Source organism: Bos indicus, chromosome 13 (genome assembly GCF_029378745.1).
Source record: "Bos indicus isolate NIAB-ARS_2022 breed Sahiwal x Tharparkar chromosome 13, NIAB-ARS_B.indTharparkar_mat_pri_1.0, whole genome shotgun sequence".
Lineage (NCBI taxonomy): Eukaryota > Metazoa > Chordata > Mammalia > Artiodactyla > Bovidae > Bos > Bos indicus.
The window spans coordinates 67421851-67436163 of record NC_091772.1 but is presented as its reverse complement, the minus strand read 5'-3'; the positions used below and the strand labels follow the sequence as shown (position 1 = coordinate 67436163).

At 37.5% G+C, this 14313-nt stretch overlaps 1 protein-coding gene across 4 annotated transcripts in view; it reads right to left on the bottom strand.

Annotated features, from left to right (window-relative positions):
- The window catches only part of RALGAPB (Ral GTPase activating protein non-catalytic subunit beta), a 93413-nt gene that overhangs the window by 34365 nt on the left and 44735 nt on the right, over window positions 1-14313 (bottom strand). For 2 of the 4 annotated variants that reach the window (XM_070801659.1, XM_070801661.1), the window contains 8 exons: window positions 13016-13217; window positions 10106-10273; window positions 9470-9584; window positions 8958-9105; window positions 7125-7189; window positions 5777-5906; window positions 3837-3958; window positions 615-797 (listed from right to left, as the gene is read on the bottom strand). In XM_070801659.1, the coding sequence (XP_070657760.1) occupies window positions 615-797; window positions 3837-3958; window positions 5777-5906; window positions 7125-7189; window positions 8958-9105; window positions 9470-9584; window positions 10106-10273; window positions 13016-13217 (1133 nt within the window). Of the gene's footprint in view, window positions 1-614; window positions 798-3836; window positions 3971-5776; window positions 5907-7124; window positions 7190-8957; window positions 9106-9469; window positions 9585-10105; window positions 10274-13015; window positions 13218-14313 lie in introns of all 4 variants that reach the window. The other 2 variants (XM_070801658.1, XM_070801660.1) reach the window with 1 other exon arrangement.

Below are 14313 nucleotides of genomic sequence, written 5' to 3'. Positions count from 1 at the left end.
CAACTTCCCTTTCTGGTCTAATGATAGGTGACCAAAGTACCTTCTGGCCATCTCAAGGCTACCATCCTTTCAAGAAAACACAATCCTGATTGTTTGCAGATAAATTATCCAAAGCTCCATCTTTCAAAGAATTTCTCTATGGGTTAATCTGCAATCAAATATAGTTGACCCCTGAGCAACATGGGAGTTAGAGGCATCGATCCCCAGTACAATAAAAAAATCCACATATAAATTATTTTTTCTTTTTTTTTTTTCTGTTTTACATATAAATTAAAGTCAGCCCTCCATATATGCAGTTCCTCCCTATCCACAGCTCCACATGCCTGGGTTCAACCAATCACAAATCATGTAATAGTATTTACAGTTTTTTAAAAATTTGCATGTAAGTGGACCCACACAGTTCAACCCTATGCTATTCAAGGATCAACTATATAAGCATGATGATAGTTTTTCAGTTACACTCAATAGGATAAGTGTTCTCCTGAAATATAACAAGTTATATTCAGCTTAAAGTATGCAATATTGGATTTAAATTTAGATATTCTCTTTTAAAAGATATTTTCCCAATATACATTTTGGTTCCTATTTTCTGTTTTAATACCTAGTAAACTAACCTTTTCATCAAGCATGTCGGGGTGTTCTGTCAGCCAGACACAGAGACACTGAAAAGCTGCCACTATCATGGAGTGCAGGTCCCGGGAGTGAAGAGGAGCTGGCCGACTACACTGGTACACAATGTAGCCGCACACAGAACTGATGGCTCGCTTCCGGTCTCCAGAGTCAACCATCACCTTCACCTGAGCATATTCGTTTGGTGAACACAGTTAGCCAGGAACCACCGTACCAATTTCAAAGCCTCTACACGGAGGCCCAGCCTTTCTGAGAATATAATATTTCAGATGTACTATCATATACACTCTATAAAAAGAGAGGGCATTTTTCAAACCCTAAAACAGTAAAATTTCATTTTAGCATCCCTTTTCATGCTCTAAAACCTAAACTGCTGGGGTACAACTACTCATCACTGCCATAGATCACAAGAAGAGCTGGCAATGGAACATGTACACATTTTTTTAAGCCCCCTAACCCACCCCATAATGATGCTCTATCGGCTACAAAGTTCTATGCAGCTGTACAGAGGTATAATTAACATATAGTAAACTACACATATTTAAAGTGTACAATTTGATAAATTTTGGACTAAGTATACACCTGTAAACTATTACCACAATCAAGATGGTAGACATATTCATTACCCCTTAATCTTCTCATGAACCTTTATAACACTTCCCCAGGAAAAAAACCCAAAACTTCCCCCTACTCCTTTTTGTCCCCTCCCTAGGTTACTGCCGATTTGTTTTTTGTCACTATAGGTTAACTTGCATTTTCTATAGTTTTATATAAATAAAATCATAGAGTATTGTACTATTTGGGGTGGGGGGAGAGTATGGCTTCTTTTACTCAACAGAATTGTTTTGAAATTTATCCAGAGTCTTGTGTATATCAATTTTTCATTCCTTTTTACTACTGAGTAGTATTCCATTATATGGATTATACCATAATTAATTTATCCAGTCATCTGTTAGACATTTGGATTTTTTCCAGTTCCTGAGTATTACAAATAAAGGTGCTATGTATAAGACTTTGTAAGAGTTTATGCTCTCTTACTTCCTAGGAGTAGACTGATTAGATCATATGATAGGTGTATGTTTAGTTTTTTAAGGACCTGTGAAGTGTGAGTGAAAGTTTCTCAATTGTGTCCAACTCTTTGTGACCCAATGGACACATTTTTTAAGCCCCCAATGGAATTCTCTAGGCCAGAATATTGGAATGGGTAGCCTTTCCCTACTCCAGGGGGTTGTTTTCTAAAATGGTTACACCATTGAACATTCCTTTCTCTCTCTTTTTGTATACGAATATCTGATCTAGCACCACTGGACGAAAAGACTATCCTTTCTCCTTTTAATTATCATGGCACCTCTGTCAAAAATTAAATGTCCATACACATGCAGATCTATTTCTGGACTCCCCGCTCTATCTACGGATCTAGTTATCTAATCCATTCCAATACCAGACTGTTTTGATTACCACAGCTTTATAGCAAGTCATGAAATCAGGTAGTGTCAGCCCTTTATGATTTGGTAGGTCTAGACAGCACTCCATTTAGGGTTAATTATTCCTTACTACTGCAAGGGTACTGACGGTCACAGTCAACAGTATCTTGCTCTCAAAAACCATGTGGTCCTGCACATTGCACAAATGGCTGTTCTTACCTCCTATATCAGTAACTGCTCCTCACAAAACTATGGCCATTACATCTATGCTTGAGAATCTTTGAGGTAAAGGTAAGCTCTAAGTGGTGGTGAGAACACCTCAGGTTTTCTTGTCTATTTCGCCTTTCATGACTCAGGTAAGTCACAGCCTCTGCTCACCTGTCCCCTCATCTATAAAATGAGGGCTTAAAGTTTACCATCTCAGACAACATCACCTTATGCGTGTATATCACCTTTGTGTTTACAAAGTGTTCTACGTATTTCACTTCATCCTCACGTGACCAGGTGTTACACACAAGATGATCCTGCCTATTTTACAGATACGAAAATAGTTATATGCTAGTGAAGATTCAGAGAAACTGGAACCCTCCTACATCACTGGTGGAAATGTAAAGTGATTCAGTTGCTGAGGACAACAGTTGGGCAGCTTCTCAAAAAGTTAAATACAGAATTACCATATGACCCAGCCATTCCCCTCCTAGTTATATAACCAGAATAACTGAAAATTGGCATTCAAATAAACACATGTACATGTATGCTCACAGCAGCACTACTACTCACAAGAGTCAAAAGGTAGAAACAGCTCAAATGTGCTACAGAGGAATGAATAGACAAACTGGTACACAAATATGATGGAATATCATTTAGCCACAAATGGAATGAGATTGAGACTTTTTCCTACAACATAAATGAACCTCAAGAACGTATTTAGTGAAGAAAGCCACATACAAATGGTCACAGGTTATATGATTTAATTTCTATGAAATATTAGAATAGGTAAATCCACAGAGAGAGAATGCAGACTGGTGGTTATTAGAGATAAGGGGAAAGGGAGATCAGGAAACACTGCTAAATGGGTACAGGGTTTCTTTTGGGGGTGATAAATGCTTTGGAACCAGAAAGAGGGGGTGGTTGCACAACACTGTGAGAGTACTAATAGGCACTGCATTGTTCACATCAAAAGGTTAATTTTATGTTATGTGAATTTCACTTTAATTAAAAAAAAAAGAGAGAGAGAAATGCAAATGGACACCCAACTCTAAGGTTCCACAAAATAGATAAACAGTTGGGAAAGAAATCTGAAAGTACAGCCAACTTCCATTTATCTCTGATAATGGAAGATGGGAGAGTCACAGGTAGGCCCAAATGGTGTATTTTAGGATAAGTTTTTCTTTCGTTGCCAAATCTGTATTTATTTGTTAAAATTAGATGATTGATGATCTTATAATGGCACAAAATATCATGCTGAAAATTTAAGGGTATTATAAGTAAACACAAAATCAACCGGTGTTCTATCATTATGTGCAAATGAAGAGCAAGTATTGAAATGTTTCCTATCATCTAACAGCAAAAATATCATTCACACTCTTTGACCCTATTAAACAAAAAAGTAAAGATCATTTTGTAAAATCTCACTTGGAGGCTCATTTTTGCACACTTTGGATATCAACTGTGATGAGTATAATCAAGACTGCAACACCGACATGAAGGGGGTCAGGAGATACAGAAAAAAGAGCCATACTCCAAGGCTGCTGGGCTAAAATAAAGGGACTGTCATCTCACCTTTGCCAGTCCAGAGAGGAGCTCCAGAGCTGCCAGTGATATGCTCATGTCTTGCCGCCACTGGGAATTGAGTCTTTGAGTGACGAGATGAATGCTGCGAATCAGGAGCCCAGCAGCTGAATCTGTATTAAGAGCTAGGATATAACCCCAATGCCACATCCCACAGGGAGGGAAAACAACTAAGCATTAGTAACGAGAAGCACAGCATTCCACTAGGCACAGACCACAGCAGCCACAGTGAGCATGACGGGCACCCACACAGTGTTATGCTCCCCGCCCCACTGGCCTGAGCAGCTGAGCCTGACTGAACAATGGTGCGCAGGGCACACACACTGGACCAGAGCAGCTTCTAGATCCCAGCTCAGGTACTCTCACACAGACATCCACTGGGATTTGAAAGCTTCAATATCATTCTTATAACAGTATAAATCTCAACATTTCCAAATTAACTCACAGAGTTACATTTAAAAAAAAAACAATGAAAAAATCAAAAGGCTATCAATTATTTCCTTAGAATTTTATAGAGGAAGGAATTCAAATTTTAGAATCTCTTCAGATGCTGGGAATTATCCTAAAGCATCTGCTGAAATTATTTTCAGGGTTCATATTGTCAAAAGTCACATGCAATGCTTTTTTAAGCAAACTTTAACATTTAATTCTCTGAGACAACTTTAATACTCTTAAAAAATTAAATAATCAAGTTACTGTGTTTTTATGTAGCCTCCAATTCTATATTTAAAAGTAATTACTAGTCAGTTAATAATAAATTAGGACAAACTAAATTGAATTTATAAAGGAAGCTTTAGGGACATTATACCTGTCGATCCTATCAGAAAGAGGGCAGTGACAACAGAAAAAGGAATGATCATTAAAGAGAGACATTCATGCAACACTAACACAAATCTGGATTTCTTAGTAAAAACTATTTTATGACATTACAAGCAGAACTCACTAACACCAGTTCAAAATGCTGAAACAAACAATAACCACTTCGAACATTTATATTAGAACACATATAATAATGCAAAAATTCTTTAGTTTAAACGTGTCTTAGAAGCAGGAAAAATAAACAAATTTTCACCTATATTTAAACACAAGCATAATGAATAAAATAACGATTTAAATAACTTCTTCATAAATGCAATATTTAAATGTGTTAAATAGCCACATAATGACCTTATATATCTGACAAGCTGAAGGATATTTATAGCAAACTTAAATCACTGAAACATGCCTGGACTCCTGGGCTTATAAACTCTCCAAATGATTAAAACATTAAACTCCATCTAAGAAGCTAGATTTCATTCCAATCTAGTTGGATTAATAATCTTAGATTCAATACACCACTAGTATTTATGCATAAAAACATAAAGGCACCCACAAACTCAACAAAACCCAGAAAGCAACTGGCCACGGTAAAGGACATTATGAATAGGATGCTCTACTTGCAAATGCTTCCTTACTCTTTGTGACTGAAGAATCTAACCAGACATAGGGTATACAGGCTTCAAACACAAAGGCAGACTCCTTTGGGTTGCCATCTAATGCATAAACCATTACCCATCCTCACGACACTGCAAAAACTGAAATACTGACTGATTCTGCCATTAGACTCTGAGGCAATGCCTAAATCCTATTTGGTTCTGAATTACTAGCGCCTGGTACAAAATTCAGAAATGTTTCCTATAAATCACTTATAAAATCTAAGAAACTATCCAAAATCTAACTACTAAAAACTGTAGCGCTAAATTTAAAAGATCTGTTTTATTTTTCATAATGTTTTAGACTAATAGCTTCTCTGTTATATTAAGTACATAAAAATCATGAATATGAAAATCTAGTTTAAAATTTCTCTGCTTGTTTTATATAGCTGGGCATTAAAAGTTTTTCTACAACTTTAGATTAAAAAATAAAACTAAACTAAACTAAACATGGCTTACCATAATCTCTCAGGAGAGCTTGAGCAGGTCTTTCACTGTCAGGAGTTGTGGGTTCTGTGCTTCCACCACTCGCTGAACTAATACCACTATTTGTGCGACTGTGACTCTTGAAGTTATTTTCTCCACCACCCTGGTAAAAAAAAAATGAATCAAATATGCAAATATGGACAGAAGTCAATTACTAAAAGCCATGCTGGTAAAATGGAACGTGCCAGCTAAATAGCACAAACTGAAACATAGATAAAAATTGACAAAGGATTAAAACTGTTGTGGTGTTTTTACATAAACACCATTTACTGGTGGTATCAAGGGTCTGATGATTAGAGGCTGCCCATTCTGGAATCGTCTTTGCTGCTGTTTAAAAGGATCAGACTTTTTCCACCTTCACTGGACTTCAATAGTTAATGGTTCTGGGTCTGTAAAGAAATACCCTAGTGCCTCCCAAGCAAAACTTCAGAATAGGAATACATCTTAAAAAACAAAATGCAAATAAACAAATAACAGTAACTTTCCAATGTTACATAAAATACATAAATAATAAATATATGATTAGTATATATAGCATATATTAGTATATATATATAGATAGATAAAGATCAACTGTTATATGTACAGGAGCTAATGAAGGTATCTGCTAAAGACTTCCCTCATCTCCCCTACAAACACAATTCATTTTATCCATGTAAGATGACTGTTATTAGCCACCTACTGGGACATGAACATAATTTCCTTAATAATAATTTGATCACCCATCCTGCATCCACTCATCTCACCCCAGTATACTCGGTTAATTCCTCTCCCACCAACTGCCTGCCTCTATTCCAGGTAGAGGGATCACACATCTTGCAGACAGAAGTAGGGAGCACTGGAGTCTCTGGAAAGTACTTCTGATTTAGAAGCACTGGTGCTTTGGGGAAACCTTCAAACTTTGGTCTAGAGGAACAGAAAGAGCAGCTGAGATAGAAAAGGATAAACTAGATGCTGTTTACAGCAAACAGTAGATCTACTACAGATACAAGGAGTCACAGAGTATGGGAATTTTTCTGATTATTCAAGCCAATTCACCAACACAGCAAAAGACATAAAAGCTTTAGGTAAATACTGTCCAGGAGTAAAGACACTGTTTAGCTGGAATTTCTGTCCTGCAGAATCTCTCAGGGACTTGATGAGACACCGAAAGGTAAGAAACTTCAAAACAGATAATATTTCTAAAAGGACCTGCTGAATCAATGAGCTGAATCTACAAACAAATGCCTTTAAGAACACAAGGACAGATATTTTGGAATATAATTTACATAAAAACAGAAGTTGATATTCTCTGACTAATTACATGTTGTATGCTTCTTACCATCTCCATTTGGCAACCAATGGCTTCTAAAAGTGCTGAATCTTGAACAATATTTAACATTGCCCCTGAAACAGCAAAAAAAATACATTTAAATACATGACAAGAATATGAAAATGGACAAAATATCTCAATTAACAGCAAAGACAAGAATATTATTTTAGCAGAGTATTCCTGGAAATTCCATAAGATAAAATGACCTAATTCTGATCTGCCCCCCAAATTTTAAAATGACATTTTTCTAAAATAAATCTGAACGTCAAACTTTGTTTTGTATAAAAACATGACCAATTTTTAAATTGGTGTAAAAGACTAGATGTAAACATCTCAATTTCAAGGGTAATATAAACTAAGAAAAATATTATGGAACATTTTAAAACCAGATTCTGATCTTTTCAGTATGAAATAACAAAGTGAAAATCCACAGCTATATCTTTCTGACCAACTGCTTTTTAAGAATGCTTTTAGGGCTTGCCCACTGCATATTCTGAAGGCAAGCTGCATGTATTTATCACCAAGAACTCATAGCCCTAGAAACTAGTAAAGAAACAAGATGGTGAACCCTGCACTCTACTCATCCCAGTGGGGGAGTGCTCCCATGCACTATGGATAGAAAGAACAGACATAGTTCTGCCAAACTATGCAAGAGTGACAACTGACTCTTCCTTGGAACATACAAGGGGAGCTTCCACAGAACAAGGATAAAGCAGAACTAAATACTCCATCAACTGTAGAAATTATCTGATTTCAAGTGATACGTGTTTTGAACAATCTAAAAATCTACAACGTGGAGGCTCTCTCATATTGAGATTTAACCTCTGTTTATTAAACTCCTTTCCAAAATGAAGGATTTACTCTTCTATTTATTCTCCCTTCTTGCTGCATAACACACTATAATTACGGGGCACCCACTCCAACCACTACTGTCACCATAAATTCTCCAGCCTTGCTGTTTCCCCTCCTGAAATGAAATCCTAACCTCACTGGTGCCTATTCAAATCCTGCCCTTTAAGATCCAATTTAATTTCCACTTTCCCCTACGAAGTTTCCTTGCTCTTTCAGTTTATCCTCTCTCAACACTAAAGACATCCAACATGACATGCAATCAGCACTGCCTTCTGCTGTTATCTGAGTACTCTGTGAAGGTGTTTCAATCTCTGCAATGAGACTTGCTCAAGGATAAAAGCTGTGCAATTTGCTTCTTTCTCCTCAGAGTACCTGTACCTAGGACCACGCCCTTGGATTTGATTAAAAAACAAAAAAGTACAGTAAGAGACAGCTGCAGTAACCAAGTTGAGAGGTGATAAGGGTTTAAAATATAGAAGTGGCCATAATGATGAACAGTCATTCAAAACAGTATGATTAGAAAACCAACAGGAAACAATAAGGGAAAAGGGAGGAGGAAGAAACAGCTACTCCTCAATCTCCTTTTGGCAGGTTCTGTCATGACTTCCACAATTACACCCAACTCCAAATAGCCTTGCATGTACTAACGGGCAGGAGGAAAAGGCAGAAGTAGAAGTAAGGATGGCAGAGAGGAAAGGGGAGAAAAAGGGGACACAAGGAGAGAGGAAGGGCAAGAGCAGAAGAGAAAAACAAAGAACACACACAAAACTAAGCCAACATGACCTACCAAGACAATTGATGCGTTCCTTCCCTCATCTCACCTCTTCAAATTTTTTTCATGTTTAAGAGCAAACAATTCTGCCTCTGATTAAGATTTAAGTAGGGCTGTACTTCGCTTAGGTTCCTATCACTGACCCCCTGCCTCAAGATGCCTGAGATCAACAACAGCATCTGGGTTTCCACTTGCAGAAAAAATGTGTGAACACAAACCTAGTATCATCTGAGTGTTGTTGGGGTCCGTTTCCGTTTGCAAGGCACCTATTAGTATATTCACAAGTCTCAACTTCAGTGACAAAAAAGTTATTGGTTTATCATAAGAAGAGCTGTCATCATTACTAAACTTTCCTTCCAGGACTACCTGCGGAAGAAACAAATAACATTTAATATCACCTGCTGCGGCACACTACAGTCCTGTAGGAACTGCTACAGCGGACAAAGGGAGGATCAGTCCAATGAGCAGGGCTTTCAGTCTGACTGATAGTAGCCACCGTGCTAAATCTATCTATTACACAACATAGGGGATCAGACACACCAGCCTCTCACCACGTGAAATAGTAGAATGGCTGAGTGACAGAAGGAATACCTTCACAAATTAACTTTGCTGATTCAGCTGAAATTATCTGAAATTTTTAAGACAGTTCCTGTTCCATCTTAAAAATATATATTGACTTGAATTAGCACACAAAACATACAGAATACGAAAAACTTTAATAAAACCTTACCTCAGATTTGACTGTGCCAAAGTGATGTGGGAGGGGCAACAAAGAAAGCAGGATATTAATGGAAGATCGTCTCAGTTCTGTTGGATTTACATAGCTTTTGAATTTTGAGAGCTCTCTGCAAAAAAAAAAAAAAAAAAAAACCAAAGCTCTTAGTATTTCTGAACTCAAGTATGTTTTTAGCTATTGCCAAATATATATTACGCTAATTTTTCACAATACAAATACTGGGTTTGGTTTTACAGAGAATGCAGAAACTACTTTCCACTGAGTTTATATTCTGTAATTTGTTTTTTTGGGAGAGAGAATCGCACTGTTAAACTGTTAGGAAATTAAACTAGAATCTGATGGATTAATTTAAAATATCAGGCCTATGCTACAAAAGACTTATGGGCTGGGGCTACTCTTATCGCTCTAGACCAGGCCAGAAAGGATTCAACACACCCATGGACAAATCAGAACTGAAGGAGTTCAGGGAAAAGGTGGGTCTGGATGCTCTAACTCTCATTTAATGTGGCCTGAGAGCCCTTGGATTACGAAGACCACTGGACAGGAGAAACTGGGAAACCGGGCAGGAAGCACCAAAATACACCAGGCCAAAACCAACAACTGACATACTAGCACAGGATGAAAGCTTACCTGTCAGGCAAAATGGTTTCAAGAGCTGAAATAAAGTAAGGAACCACAACATCAATCCCTTTCAAGTCACAGCAGAACAAAGGAGGGGAGTTTAGAATAACGCTGGCCAAGACAGGATGGCACACATAATCATTTATCTGCAAACCTTGAATTAAAAGCATGTAAAATCTAGGAAAGCAAGAAAAAAATTTTAAACAAACTGCTGGTCAACTGTTTTCATAATCACTAATGTTTTCTACATAGTCATCTTAAATTCTATTTCCAATCTTCTACTTCTATCCTTTAAAAGGCATTAATGAAAGTTAGAACAACTCAGAATCAAATACACTAAGAACCAAGTTATATTTCTTAATCAAAAAAAAAAAAAAACAACAGAGATTCATGTTTATTACACTTTCTTGCAGTGTTAATTAAGCTTTGCAACTCAAAGTTACAGGTGCCTGCAAATGAAGTAACTAAAAACAAAAGGCCGCAGTAATTATCAATAAACTGGAGGAATTACCAAATTAAATTTCATGTCAGTAAAATTTTGCAGTATTCCAAAATTCCTGAAAAAAAAGTGTGTTGTGTCTTTTCCCACTCCCCTACTATTTGGGGGGCACGATGAAAGAAAGAAACCTCATCTGACCCTTTATGCACAATATGAAGGTCACCCTGAGTAAGAATTCTTTTAGGAATGTACTTAAAGTGTACCTTACTTTCAACATGCTCCCCTAACCCCAAAGAACTAAGCATTCAAACTTCTATCATTCAAGAGACACTATATAGGTATACTCTTCAACTACATAAGGCATTTTCTCCACAAAACTCCTCACCTCCTGGTTACTGCTCAATGCATTTCAATCTACCTTCTCTCTCTGCAACTCAACTAAAAACATGTTCTAACAAATAACCAGTGGCCTCTCAACTGCTGAATCCAAAAGACACGTCTAACTCTTAATTTACTCTGCTTTTTGAAAGCATTCAACCTTTTGAGTACTCCCTTCTCTTATTCTTCTCTGATGTCTATGGCTAGTTCCCTTAACAAATCTTATTCCACATGCCTCATAATACTAGTGTTCCCCAGGCTGACAACCTTGGTTCTCTAAGCTGTTAGTCTGGTTAAATAATACACAAGCCAGCAAACATAGTCGAATTAGTCTCTAGCTCCATATCCATTAGCCAAAAGCACACTGGAGACCTGAGGACAGCATGTGTCTGACTCTAGAACTCCCTGTGCACCGTGTCTGGCACAAAGTAGGAACTTTATAAATATCTGTTGATAAATAACCCACAGGCACCTCAAATTCAACAGCTTCAACACTAAGCCCATCCTCGGCCCCCTCACACATCTGTTCTTTGGTTGATCATACTACCACCCATCCGATCTTATGGGCCAGATGGAAGGCTCATGGTCACAGCCTTCTCCCTTACTGCTACTGACACCATTTGGAGTACCACCCCAACCCACAGTCTCCCTCCTAAGAAATGTGCCCCCACAAGGGGTGCCTGTATGCAGTATGAACCACCTTCACAGCTGTAGCTGATCAGATTAGAGGCAGACAGCTGATTAATCAGATCCTCTTTCCCAGGAATCTGAAATTGGGAATCAGAATAATAATTGGCCTTTGTGTCACTAAGGCAAAGGCCATGGAAATTTGGAACTTAGAAGCACACTACAATGTAAGAAATTGATATGCAGATAACAGAAGAATGAGGCAGTTCTAGAAGACCATGACGACAGAGAAACAGAAAGGAAGAAAGGTGTTTTGGTCCCTGAATACTTTCTAACCCCTGGTTCCTGCCCTTTGTGAGACCCTGCTGCATGTCCTGATCTTAGACATATTAAATAGCATGAGTTTCTCAAACTTTTGCTTAAGTCACATTAAGAGGGGTTTCCATTAAAGTCAACAGCTTATTATTATTAACTCCTGATTAGTTCCCTGCATGTACCATTCTGTTTCTACCTATATTCTCTACTTTTTCTGAGTCAGTTTAATCTTCTCTCCTGAGAATCTAGTATGTACACAGACACCTGAATGTTCTTTCTAACATCACATCAGCAGCTGTGTGAAAGATCAGCTGAGGAGGGCAAAAGAGAGTCAAGAAAAATAGGAGGCCATTACCAGTTAATTTAGGGAAAAAGTGACACCTGAAGTGTCATGGTGGGGACAGAGTGGAGAGATTAGAAAGAGGGTTAAGTAGAAGAAAGGCAAGAGTCGGCTGACCACCTAAAGATACAGAGGGAGAGAAGAGAGGCCTAAAATGACAGCAAGTTTCTGGCATAAGCAACTGAATGGATGGCAGAGACATTCAAAAAGACTGGCTGAAGGCACAGATTTGGATAGAATGACCCCATTCAACTTGCTAACACTTGCTAGTCTAAGTAACTAGCCATCTAGTAAGTCCAGCACAATCATCCAACTCTCTGTACTCTTTCCTGAACCTCCGGAGCAAGGGTATGCTGCTGTTCCTCTGAATTCCTATAGCACTTTATCTGTGTCTCTCTCCTGCCAACTTCCTATTGCTGCTGGATTGGTATTACTGTGTACATGGCTCTGCTTGAGAAAATTAGCTCCTTAGAGGCAGGATTGACAGCTAACATTTTTGGATCATCTATAGTGTCTAATACTGTGGCCAAAAAACATGTATCAAAAATTGAGTGTGGCCCTTCCAAATCTCTCTATAATTATTAAATGTCAACAAGTTAGAATAAATACTTCTAAAATAAAAGAGATGTATTGGGGGTCCTCATAAAATCTAGTACGGTAGGTAAAAAGGAATTCAAGCAAAACTTTCAATTACTTACATGCATTTGCAGGTATTTAAAACCAACATTTACTTATCAATTCAGCCTACCAAGCCATGCTACAATAGACTTTCACTATCACAACTATACAAATGGAAAAATAAACAAAAAAATTCTAAGACCTGGATAAATAAGCTGGCAGAATCTCTTCTCCAGTCTTCTTGCTACAAAAAATCCTACACAGTGTCCCACAAGCCTCAGCTCTTCCTGCTTCATAGTTATCGGGAAATTCACTTGCATCAAACATAGGATTGGAAACCATGGTGTCTGTGGACATTTGTGACCCTTTCCGTCGAAACTCCATGCTAGCTTGTGTTGTAATGGCTGGGGAGAAAAAAGGAGGGTTTTATTATATTTGTTGATATGCAAAAAGGCTCATGGGACCCTGGACACAAAGATCAAATGTTGGTGTCATTAAATAGCTACTTGAATAGAATCCAATAATGCTTTTGTTTGGCAACTAGGTCTTAATTTTTTTTTAAAGGGCTCTCTGAAATCTTCTTTGAAAAGGAGTAACAATTAGTTTATAGTGGTACTGTCAGTTAACAGATTCAACAAGAAGCATTTTTCAACTGAATTTTTGATTAGCAGAGTACATTTATATATATCTGTATTCACACACATACAGATATATAACACAGAATTTGGCTTTTCTATTACTTATTCTGTTTTTTCCTCTCCTGATAAAAGTGATGCTTAAACAATAAAAAAAAATAGGTGCTGCAATTTACACATTACCCCAGACAGACATCATAACTGAATGGGTCATCCCATGCCAGGGTGTATACTTCAGGGAGAGGACAAGGTAAGGACAGAATGGGTAGGGAGGAAGAGAGAGCGTTCCCACCACCCACCCAACTCCAAAGCACACACCAAAGAATTGCTCAACCAAGCAAAATGAGAATGAATTTTAACAACCACAGACAGCAGCTAACTTGAGGTTGATAAATCAGAAAATTGGATTGGGTAAGAAAGATTATCATGGTCATTTGTTGTCACTGAAACAGAAGCCCTTCGAAAGTTGCTCGCGTTTTTAGGAAAAGATTTCATTGTGTAGTGAAAGTCACTCTGAAATCTTTTATCACTCTACATGAAATGTTTATTTTATAGTAATAGATTTAACAGAATGCAGAGTCAAGCATAAATCTTTATGCAACTTCCCATGAGCCATTTTTAGTCCTGAATAAGGTATCCAGCAATAATACATTTGAAAAACACTACATGCAGAATGCATACAAATCAAACACTAAATCTGTAAAAAAATAAGCTTAAGCTTTAAATTAAAAAAAAAAAAAAAAAAGCCAAAACACAGTTAGTGCAAAATCCTGGAATTCATGACATGACCAGACTAGTGTACAAAATAATGGGACTGATTCAGGCAGATTAATTTGCTTTTGCCAACAATCTTCCCCATTCAAAA